Genomic DNA, 12230 nt, shown 5'->3' on the forward strand with positions numbered 1-12230 from the left:
AATGGAGATACTGTATATAGGAGGATATATAGGCACTGAGTACGTTTTTTTATTCTTTTGCTGTGATAGGCTTGTGAATAACTGAAATAATTTGGCGAATTGACATGGAAATGTAATGCGGTGAAAGCTTGCCTGGGACTACTTTAGTGATGCCGTTTAAAATATAAATCAACAGTTTAGAATGGGTCGACCAATCAGAATCAAGTATTTCAAAGAAGCCATAGTATGAGGTGAGTTTTATTCGTATGTGCTGATCATGGCCTAACTAATTGGAAGGATTGTCCTTGTATACCCTGCATCAAAACACATCACAATATAGATATTGGCCTTTTTGGAATGATATTGTGCTTTTAAGGGTAACAAACTGCACATCAGCTGTATTATGAGCTGTAAAATATTCAAGTACTAAAATGCATGCATACGTGCTCAAATCTTATCATCTAAACCAAGTTGAATCTTCTTATAGATCTTCTGCAATACCGGAAAAACAGTATCTTTTCATCACTGTGTTGCTCATACTGCAAGAAGAAAAGAAAAATGACTTAGGGGCAACTCAGTGACTCCACCCACTTTTACAGTATATTTATACAGTGTTTTGCCATGAGAACTCAATGTCATCTTCATCATGACTATCATCAACATCTCTCTGCTCCTGCTGGCCTCTCTGCTGCCACACCTGACCTTCACTGGTGAGATTGATTATATTACAGTAAATTATGATTTTTAAGAATGTTTGATTCGTATATGTGCTGAATAAGTTGACTGACAGCACTCTCTCTCTCAGCTCATGTGAATGTGGGTATAGTGAACGGCAACGAAGCCAAACCCCACTCCAGACCTTACATGGTTTCTATTCAGACAAATGAGGAACATATCTGCGGTGGATTCCTCATTTCTGATGAGTTTGTCTTGACTGCTGCACATTGCTGGGATGGGTAAAAGCTTGTTTAGAAATCACTTTTGAATGACACAACAACTGCAGTGCAACCATACAGTGTGCTGAATGACATAAATTAATATCATGACTTTCTCTTTCAACAGATTTGAGATTCTGACGGTTGTTGTTGGTGCTCATGACTTAAGGAACATCAAGAGTTCAGATCGCTTCGACGTGAAGTCTTACATCCCGCATCCAAGCTTTAGAAGCAATCGTAATGACATCATGCTTTTGAGGGTAACAAACTGTAATCCTTTTAGTTGTTCAAATTGAATCTGATCAGGAAACAGTGGCACAAAACTGACACACACTGTGTTTGAATTTCTTTTGCAATCAGGGCTTTTGTACTAACCACACAAATAGCATTATATTTAACTGCAGTCCAGTCTTAATAAAGATGACTAAATCTTTTATTAATAATGGTTGTGTTTTTGAATTACAGCTAAAGGAAAAAGTTGAAGCAAACAATGGTGTTAAATGGATTTCATTACCAATGAATGAAGAAGACGTGGGAACAAATTCTCTCTGTAGTGTTGCCGGTTGGGGAAGAACGAAGACTGATGGCCCAAAGAGTGATCGTCTAATGGAAGCAAACGTGTATTTAATGAATAACACAGAATGTAGCAATAAATGGGGAGAGTACTACTCACTCTCAAAAATGATGTGCACACATGGCCGTGGTGGATCCTGCAATGTACGTAAAAAAAAAAAAAAAAAAAAAAGATTCACATACTTTAATTATGTTATGTCAATTAATGAGTTTAAACTGATTTTTAGTGACGTGTTGATCTGTTTCTTCACAGTTTGATTCAGGAGGTCCTTTGGTTTATGGAAACACTGCAGTTGGTGTCACATCGTTTGGATATAAAGAGCAGTGCAATTCACCTAAATATCCTAATGTGTATACTAAGATTTCACCATATCTCAAATGGATCGGCGACATAATTAGAAATGTGAAGTGAGTTAAGTTACTGAATGCTTCCGTAACTTCTTTCAATAAAGTATCACATGACAAGTATCAATCATTCCAAGTGTCTTCATTGTCACAACCATATAAAGTTATATTATTACATGGGGGGCACAAAAGACCTTTTACATTAGTTCACTTGGTGGCTAAGTATATATATATATATATAAATAATAAAAAAAAAAGGTCAAACTCTTCTGAGATTGTGAAGAGGAACAATTGTAGCATATCTCAATCAGCATTTGTACCTGATCTTTCCACTAAAAGTATGAAACAGGGTTACACTGATCAGCCACAACATTAAAACAACTGAGAGGTGGAGTGAATAACATTGATTATATAATTACAACATCACCGGTCAAGGGGTGGGATATATTAGACAGAAACTGAACAGTCAGTAAGCATTTATTTATTTATTTATTTATTTATTTATTTATTTATTTATTTATTTATTTATTTGTTTGTATGTGAGGTTAATCTAGGGCTGCACGATTAACCGAAATGAAACCGAAATCGCTATTTACAAAATGGCAAAATTTTTATTAAATAAGTAGCCTATATGCACAGCACTAAGATCAGAAATCGGTTTGCAGTAAATGCTGCTCCATCTCTGAAAGTGCTAAGATGTTTTTGTACGTGTTGCTTTTCAAATGCACATTTTATAAATGACTCAAACTCCAAACTTGGCTAGTTAAAAGAATATTGGCTATGACTCGATGACTCCTCAGACACATAAAAAAGTCACAAGCTCTTTTTAATACTTTTCATTAGTTAAATATATATATATAAAAATTAAAAAAAATCACAGAGAGGCATAAAGGGTGACCAATATTAACGTTTTATGGGGAAAAAAACACTAATAAAAATGACGAAATTTGGAGATACAAGGTTTTTGTAAACATATAGTGTGAGTCGGTTTTACTAAGCTCTCATACTCTTAACACTTCATTGCAAAGTGAGACCCACATGAAGCTGTGAAAGAGGAAATATGAGCACAATGTAGTGATTTATGGTCTTAAATATTAATATTAATATTAATATTAGTTTAATATTTAGAGCTGCTATGCTTGTGGTTGTCGTCTCTGTTGCTGTTTTCAGACTCCCCAAATTCACTTTTTGCAGAACTTCTTTGTTTCTCTCTAGAGCTCCATAGAGTTGCACTTATAGGGCTTATGAAATGAAACATTGAACCAACAACTCTTTAAAGGCTTTCGCACAGGAGGAACCTTTTCATAGTTCTAGAACTATTGGCAAAGGTACACAGATTTTGGCGTGTTTGCACCACAGGAACTAGAAATTAGTTCCTTTTGGAGGAACTAATTTAGCCCCTACTTCAGAGTAGGGTCTAAACCAGCACTATAGGAACTACCAGTGACGTTAGTGTACGCTGACTGGCCGAACGCACGTGAAACATCAGCATCCGCCGTTTTTTAAAAAGCTGTGTAAACACACAGATTATAGCCTATATATTTACTCCAGAAACTAACTCTACGAACATGGAAAACAGTGATAGATGGACCTCTTAACCTTTATGCTAAGGAGAAAATCCAACGCAACTTTGAGGGGACCATGCGAAACTAGCAACACCGGACATCAACCACATGACATATGCTAATGCCTGTCCTCAGGCTCTGGAGTTCTCAGCGCCGTCAAAATAAAGGTCAGCCGTGCCGTTAAAATAAAAGTCACAACAACAAGCGCGGCTTACGTGTTTTTGTCTCAGAGAGAACCTGTTTAAACTCCCCTGAGAAGGAATGATTTGCAAATTGGCAGCTTTAAGATTCAACGTTTGATTGGCTGATGCTGTCTGGGGTGGCCACCGTATGGCCCCTCTCTGGCATGAGGTTCATTTGCATTGCTTAAAGTTCATGTTTAGAACAATGTCTTTAAGGTTTTTCCTATGCATAATTCACTTTCCAAACCAATTCCAGATTAGACATTGTGCTGAAAACATAAAGACCAAATATCATTGGGTAATATTGAACTTTTACCCATGCATTCATGTGTACCTTAATAGGTAAGTTTGTATATTTTGCATGTACACAAACAACACTGTAACGACATACAGTTTAACAAATAATATTTTAAACTGGGTTTAAGATCTGTGGTCCCATGCCCCGAACAAGGGCAAGAAGGTCTTAGTTACCATGACCACGATCATCAGATAAATTGGTTTTATGGCTGTTAAAAAAATTTGGTCACATGGTCGAGACAGAGACAATGGGGAAGACAGAAACAGACTTTAAAACAGACTTTGCTGCATTAATCTGATCTATAAATGAACATGCATCCCAGAAAATTGTGTGAATGGTTTACTGTCTTGTGTAGTGTTTTTAATTCTATTATTTTCTTGATACTGTGTATTTTATGATAGAACCAACGGTCAATGTAACCTCACCTATCCCATGTTTGGTCTCAATAAATTGGTACTTTTAAGATCAAAATGATTGTGTACGTGATATGCCGATAGTTGCGCAACATATTAGTATTACAAGAATCTTTCTTAGTTTCTTCATTAGAAACCAATCCAGCTGCACATGCAAATGAGCACGCTTAGAACAAAGATTCATAAATCAACCACAGAGGAATTTTCCTGCTTGGAAATTCCACCCTTCTCATTGGTCAATCTTGTTACATGCTCTAAGCGCCGTACATGCTAAGAAATAATTATTTTTCGGTGGCCATGAAAGATACGCTTTTCTTAGAATAAATGAATAATCAAAAGAGTTCGTTGGATGAACTGATTAATTGATTGTAATATTAATTTAGCTACATTAAGTTAATCCAATTAACTGACTCAAATATTACTAATTAATCATAAAAAGTTATGAGTTATTATTAATATTTCCCCTTTAAGCTAACTCGTTACAACACTAATTAAGTACAGTTCTTTAAAAAGATATGGAGAAGATTTGCTCCATTTTGTCCATTTTGTATAGAAAATCCATCCTTTGTGGCTTCAAGCTACATGGCAAAACCAGTTTGGTTAGTCTGAGGCCTTGTCCACACAGAGACGCGTTTATACGTACAAATTTTGTATCGTATCGGCGTTTCGTTCAGATGGACCCGGTCCCAGAGTGGATAAATCTGAAAAAGACACCCTTGTGAAACGATGATGTCATCACCCCACGTGTGTCGACCCTAGTCGGACACACTGCGTCATGTAACAGCAACAACAACTGCGGACGACATGCTTGTGTTCGTGCTGCAGAAGCTACTGAGCCTCTTTTATTTCTTTCTTTATTATTTACTTGAATGTATTCATATTTTATTTATTTATTTTACTTCTTTATTTATTTATATTTTCTTTCTTATGCTATGTCTGATTAAGACATTTCATATTTTGTACCAGGCCATTTATGGTTGTTATTGTTCAATAAAGTTCTTGGTAAAAAAAAAAGAAGAAGATACTGAGCCTATTATTGTTTACAGTGCACGCTCCAAGTCTTCTTCTCTGTTTTTAGTGTATCTCTGTGGCAGAATTACAGCACCACATACTGGTCTGGCATGTATACTACATCGTTTTGAGTCGGTTTCAGTGGTTTCGAGTTTATGCAGATATTTCTTGAGAAGATGCCGTGTTTTACGGAATTTTTTTTAGAATGAGAAAAAAAATAGATAGGTTAAGGAAAGCTCTGGCTTCGTGTGGATGTGGCCTGAGAGTCATTGGTCATTCACATCTTGGTCTCAGGACTGAGGTGAACAGTGGGCAAACGGTGATTGGATCAGTCTGTGATCATTGACATGCTAATTTCATCATTCTTCCCTTCCATAAATAGTACCTGGTAATTGTCTTTGCAGGCTTGTCTCCTAGCCCACCTAGTTCATTTTTTGTGGAACTTCCTTTGGAGGTGTGAGTTTTAGAGTCCTGTCCTTTTCATCATGGCAGATGAAAGGGAACTTCTATTGTGATGAGGGGAGTCTGCCTTCATGTTTACCTGCTGATCACTAGCACAATGTGTCCAAAATATAGCATAAAATATTCAAAATGTACTGTATGCTGACCTGCTTTAATCTTCTAGATCTTGACCAAACCATCTGTGGCCTGAAAATGAGACCACAAGGATTATCAAGAACAATATTTAGTCATCCTCAAACTTAAAAAAAAGAAGAAAAAAAAGACTTATATGCCTCCACCCACCCTTATATTTATACAGTGTTTTATCATGAGAGCTCACTGATCGTCTTCTTCATCATGACCATCATCATCATCTCTCTGCTCCTGCTGGCCTCTCTGCTGCCACACCTGACCTTCACTGGTGAGATTGATTATATAACAGCATATTACGATGATTTTTATTAGTGTTTAATTTGTATGTGCTGAATACGTTGACTGACAGCACTCTCTCTCTCTCAGCTCATGTGAATGTGGGTATAGTGAACGGCAGGGAAGCCAAACCCCACTCCAGACCTTACATGGTTTCTCTTCAGATGTATGGGAAAAGGCAACATAACTGCGGTGGATTCCTAATTTCTGATGAGTTTGTCTTGACTGCTGCACATTGCAGGAACGGGTAAGAGCTTGTTTAGTGTGAACTGCGATGTTAATGACTGCAATGCAACCATACAGTGTATCGTGTGACATAAATTAACATTTCCAATATGCTCTTTATACAGATATGAGATTCTGGTTGTGGTTGGTGCTCATGACTTAAGGTACAGTCAGAGTTCGGATGTCATTAGAGTGAAGTCCTACATCTCGCATCCAGACTATATACCCAGTACTTTTCAGAACGACATCATGCTTTTGAGGGTAACAACCTGTAATACTTTTTTTTTTTTTGTTCAAAATAATGTCTCAGGTCAGGAAACAGTAGCACAAAACACTATGTTTTAATCTCTAAAAAATTACTGAAGTGATTTAAATCATTTATATGTAAATAACCAGGTGTCTCTTTGACTCTGTTCCCTGTATCATTAATGAATTGCTCTGTATAGAAAAAATAATAGCGCAAAAAAGGCAGAAACCCTGAAAAATCATTGAAGCATTTTTGTGGTTACACCCAGCAGAAAATAAAGAGGCAAACGGCTTTTGGAAAAACGGCTTTTGTACTAACCTCAACACAACAGTATAATCCACTGAACTTAAGTCTTATAAAAGACTGTTTATTAAAATGGTTTTATTTTTTAATTACAGCTAGAGAAAAAAGTCGAACTTAACAACAATGTTAGACTGATATTATTACCAAAGAAAGGAGAAGACGTGGGAGCAGGTACTCTCTGTAGTGTTGCCGGTTGGGGAGGCGTGACTATTGGCCCACAGAGTTATTGTCTAATGGAGGCATTCACTACTACAAAAACTCAGACAGACTGTGAACGCAGATGGCGATCTGAGTTTGATTCCTCACAGATGATCTGTGCATATGGCAGTGGTGGATCCTGCAAGGTATGTACAAAAGATGAATCACAGATTTTATGGTAATGTACAGACTGGTTTCACTAGTGACGTGTTGATCTGTGTTTCTTAACAGGGGGATTCAGGAGGTCCTTTGGTTTGTGGAAACACTGCAGTTGGTGTCACATCTTTCGGTGACTCTAAACACTGTAATTCACCTGAACTTCCTAATGTGTATACTAAGATTTCACCATATCTTCAATGGATCAGTGAACAAATGAAATGTTAAGTGTCTACATGGAAAATAAAAAAGGAAGAATATACAGTATATATATATATATATATATATATATATATACAGTATATATATATATATATATATATATATGTGCGTGTGTATTTAATTTTTCTATAAACCTTTCAATAAAAATATCACATGGCAAGCATCAATTATACTCAGTGTTCTCGTTGTTACACACTCACTTTTCAGTCATGACTGCAGACTCATATCTCATTGAATGGGGAAAAACTGAAATAATCAAAACTGTTACTAAATTACAGTAAAAAAAAACAATAAAAAAAAAAAAAAAAACATCTTTCAAACCAGGACTGATATCATAAAATGTGCTGCTTTAACTTAAAAAAAAAAAAAGGATAAATGTAAAAAAAAAAAAACGTTGATTTGAGTTGTAAAATGAAGAGCTTTGTGAAATCTTCCTACACCAGTCATTAAACCATTTGGCAAGTCAGCTTTACTAAACTCACGCCTGTTTTCTCACATCTAACAGAATTTGCAAGAAATATTAGGCATGGATTACATCACACATGTGGCAGATTAGTCTACTCCCATTAACAGCACAAACATAACACCCTACACTATACTGCCAAACGTTTTGGGACACCCCTCCAAATCATTGAATTCAGGTGTTCCAATCACTTCCATGGCCACAGTTGTATAAAATCAAGCACCTAGGCATGCAGACGCTTCTACAAACATTTGTGAAAGTATGGGTCGCTCTCAGGAGCTCAGTGAATTCAAGCGTGGCAACGTGATAGGTTGCCACCTGTGCAATAAGTCCATTCGTGAAATTTCCTTACTACTATATATTCCACGGTCAACTGTTAGTGGTATTATAATAAAGTGGAAGCAATTGGGAACAACAGCAACTTAGCCACGAAGTAGTAGGCCACATAAAACCACAGAGCGGGGTCAGCGCATGCTGAGGCGCACAGTGCGCAGGAGTCGGCAGCTTTCTGCAGAGTCAATAACAGACCTCCAAACTTCGTGTGACCAACTCCATATTAAACCTACAGACTAAAAATGGGATGTTATTAAAGCCCACTTTACTTGAAATACCATCATCAACACTGAAGAGAACTTCAGCATGATCGTCTCTTTGCTTTTGATAGTCACCCTGCTACCATATCTGAGCCTTCCAGTTAAGTCTGATGGAAAATGACACATTTCTATTGCATCATGTCTTCTACATTTACCATAAATGTGCACTTTTAATGTGCATTTTATGTAATTTTAGAATTGCTATTACTACACTCAATAACTTGATCTGAAGGAACATTTAGTCAAATCTATTTCTAATCTAACCAACCTGAACTAGTTTCTCTCTCAGCATCTGTGGATGTAGGTATAGTGAACGGCACAGAGGCCAGACCTCATTCAAGACCCTACATGGTCTCCATTCAAGGAAATAACAAACACATTTGCGGTGGCTTCCTTGTGTCTGAACAGTTTGTCATGACGGCTGCACACTGCTTTACACAGTAAGTTTTTTTGTTCAGTTAGAAGTTCGTTGTGAGTCAAAGAGTCCCAGACCGCTGCAAAAGGGTCTTCACTTAGTGTGACTACTTTTGAAATGACACATACTATGATAGTACCCAACCCAGTATGTACATGACTTCTAGTGAGTCCGCCCATTATAAATCCCAAAATGTCTTTTTACTTAAATCTAAACCAAAGTTACCAAGGTAAAGTTGAGCTAAATATTTGTGGCTTTGCAATGGAAGAATCATAACCAAGTAAGTTAATACAATATGGTTCTAAATGCATATTGTCATAGGTCTAGTCTAAATGTAAAACTCAGTTTTGAGCAGTCCTCATTTACCACTAAAACGCATGTTTTCTTCCTCGTCTTAACAGAGGAGAGAAGCTGACAGTTGTGGTTGGAGCTCATGATCACAATCATGGTATTAGCCGCATGGACGTCAAGTTCTACCACATCCACCCTGGGTATGAGTCTAACAGTCTGCTACATCATGCTACTTCAGGTAAATGACTGAGATAAATAAAATGAGATGCAATAAAACAATTGTGTATAATGTGTATAATTGTGTATAACAATTGTGCAATAAAACACATTTTTGAGGAAGAAAAAAATACCCTGAATGTCCTAATCCCCTATTTGTTCACAAATCCAATTTGGTTTCAAATCTGATTTATAGGACTGAATGCTCATTTTGCAAGTGATGAAATGCTTTCATTAAGACAGTGATGTCTGATATCTGGTGTATCTACAATTTTGCCTTGTTACTATATATATATATATATATATATATATATATATATATATATATATATATATATATATATATATGTATGTGTGTGTGTGTGTGTGTGTGTGTGTGTGTGTGTGTGTGTGTGTGTGTGTGTGTGTGTGTGTGTGTGGCATTCAAATATGCCAAAAATAAGAGTTTTGTCTGAACAAAGCTTTAGAGAACTGATCGTAGAACTGGAGTAAAACTGCAGTCTCATGCAATCATTTAAACAATATATAGGCTGCAAACATAGTAGCATACCTAGTAGTCAGATTATTCTGAAAAGTAAAATGATTTATCAATACAATAAAGTTTGTCATCCAGTTTATATTCATTATGAAATTTCTCAGCTTTAAGGGTTTAATTACTTGCTGTAGCTACATGTAAAGGTAAAAAAGATCAACAAAGTCAACTGGATCTCCATACCAAAGAAAGATAAGGCCAAGGCCCAATGCAGTGTTGCAGGATGGGGAAAAAAACACCAATGATAAACTTGTTGCGAGTGATAAACTTATGTGCTGATGTCACAATCTTTGATAAAAAGCATGTCAGAAGTACTGGGGGAAAACGTACTTGCCCTCAAGGATGGTGTGCGCAGGGGGTCGTGGAGGATTTTTTTCAGGTGCAAAGTATATACTGGACAAATCACAAATAGTGTATGAGTTCAGTATTTTATTCACAGCCTGTAACTTTCTCCACTTCTCAGGGTGATTCTGGAGGACCTTTGGTGTGCAACATCTCATGTACTCACCTACATTACCCAATGTCTGTACCACGATTTCCAAATTTATGTGTGAAGCAAGTGTGAAGCAAGAACTTAATTGACAAACATTTTATTTCCTAAAAACACACTGTTGATTGTATGTGTGGATTTTTGGAGATCATGTGACAAACACCAAACACTTTTCAGTGGAAAGATTAGCTCAACCTTTCTCAGTAGGTTTCCTGTGGGGGGCTGATCGTGTCGCATGTGGTCAGACACCTTGTGAGAAACACTCTAGTTTGCAAAGACATCAGAAATAGAAAATCGAATTAGTCGTGAGACTCACAATAGATTACAAAAGGTCTAGGTCTGGAAGCACCTGAAAATGTACATTTTAGCTCACACACCTATCATGACACTTCTACAGCAAAAAAAAGTGTTATTTGTAGTATTGTAAGCCATTTTCTGATAAGACTGAACACAAGAGCTCTTACAAAGAAGACGCCATGCAACAAAACAATAAACCTGCTAATCTGAAGAAAAGACCCCAAAGAAAACCATATGCTCAAATACCTCTCACCTCATTCATAAGCCCCCTCTACCATCCTGGGGCATATGAAAGTAGGTCACTGAAAGAAGACTCTGGATGTCAGAGTCTTGAGATTTCATGATTTTAATTCTTTCATGTTTAGTATCATTTTAAATGTCTCAGTGTTATTGGTAAAATGGTCTCAATTTCACAACAGTCACTTATATTATGAGAAAGATTGAAATAATTAAACTAATTATGTTCTGCTGTTAAAGGTGTGTGGCTCTCACAAGGTCTCTGTGGAGAATGCTTTCCTATCCCTGACCAGGCGTGACCCTTGGGTCATGGGATCCTGTTCAACCAAAAGGTCTTCTGTAATTTACAACTTTGGGGCTGTTTTACACAACACTGTTTCAACTAAAAACTTTTAATGCTTTTTGGCCGTTCATTTACACGACAATGGTGTTTTGGGTGCCTGAAAACACAAACTTTTGAAAACGGGTTTCAAAGTGCACGTTTTTTTAAAACGGTCTCGATGTAAACAACAAAAATGCGAATCTCTGAAGACGATGACATCATGCACATGCGTATTACGTGTTCAGTTTATAGTGTTTCATCGCCATCTAATGGCCTGGCAGCAGTATACAGGGTTTTTAGTCATTTTCGCAGATCCATGTGAATGGGGATCATTTTGACAATGGAAAGGAAAAACTTCTCCGTTTTAAGCATATCGTTGTCGTGTAATCGTTCCCTTAGATTGAAGATTTCTTTGTTTGGGTCTGGGAATTTAAATTCGATTTGTTACAGAAACATTTTTTGTTATGCTGATTGAAAGTCTCTTCGCATCCTGATAGCAATCACTAATTTAAGTGGTATAAATGGGGGGGGGTCCGGTCCGGTGACACGCCCCCCAAGGAAGAAAATTTTGAATTTTTTTTTGAAAAATAACTCCTGAAATGATGACTTCTGGTGAATATTGTGGAAACTAATTGATATATTTAGATAAATATATTTAATATATTTAATATATTGTAGCATATTATAATACAACTTATTAGGCCTATATTTATAGAATAGCAAAGTAGGCCTAATCAATATACAAGACTGAGCCACATAAGTTAGATGTGAAATATAAAGCCTATCATGATCATTTTGCCAACAATGAACCATGGATTTGTTTAGTTTATAATACGTTTTATTTTTAACTTA

The 12230-nt window shown here is 36.6% G+C and overlaps 2 protein-coding genes across 2 annotated transcripts; both read left to right on the forward strand.

Annotated features, from left to right (window-relative positions):
* Positions 1–616: 616 nt before the first annotated feature.
* Positions 617–1961, forward strand: LOC311295814 (mast cell protease 1A-like). Its single transcript, XM_084417339.1, has 5 exons — positions 617–689; positions 785–935; positions 1042–1174; positions 1380–1631; positions 1741–1961. The coding sequence occupies exons 1-5, from the start codon at positions 626–628 to the stop codon at positions 1897–1899; spliced, it is 759 nt and encodes a 252-aa protein (XP_084273465.1). The 5' UTR covers positions 617–625; the 3' UTR covers positions 1900–1961.
* Positions 1962–7933: 5972 nt separating this feature from the next.
* LOC311295627 (granzyme K-like) lies at positions 7934–10500 on the forward strand (the record flags this gene model as incomplete). Its single annotated transcript, XM_084417095.1, is given in 7 exon segments — positions 7934–7964; positions 8856–9018; positions 9395–9484; positions 10221–10304; positions 10306–10331; positions 10334–10411; positions 10496–10500. Coding segments are annotated over 7 exon segments (477 nt in total).
* Positions 10501–12230: the final 1730 nt, after the last annotated feature.

This window comes from Rutilus rutilus (assembly GCF_951802725.1).
Source record: "Rutilus rutilus genome assembly, chromosome: 8".
Lineage (NCBI taxonomy): Eukaryota > Metazoa > Chordata > Actinopteri > Cypriniformes > Leuciscidae > Rutilus > Rutilus rutilus.

What these genes read in the sequence shown, in the direction of transcription:
- LOC311295814 (XM_084417339.1), top strand. Translation starts at nt 626, where the DNA reads ATGACTATCATCAACATCTCTCTGCTCCTGCTGGCCTCTCTGCTGCCA. An exon ending in GCCACACCTGACCTTCACTG is followed by an intron (nt 690 to 784) that starts GTGAGATTGATT and finishes TCTCTCTCTCAG; the next exon opens with CTCATGTGAATGTGGGTATA. An exon ending in ATGACATCATGCTTTTGAGG is followed by an intron (nt 1,175 to 1,379) that starts GTAACAAACTGT and finishes TTTGAATTACAG; the next exon opens with CTAAAGGAAAAAGTTGAAGC.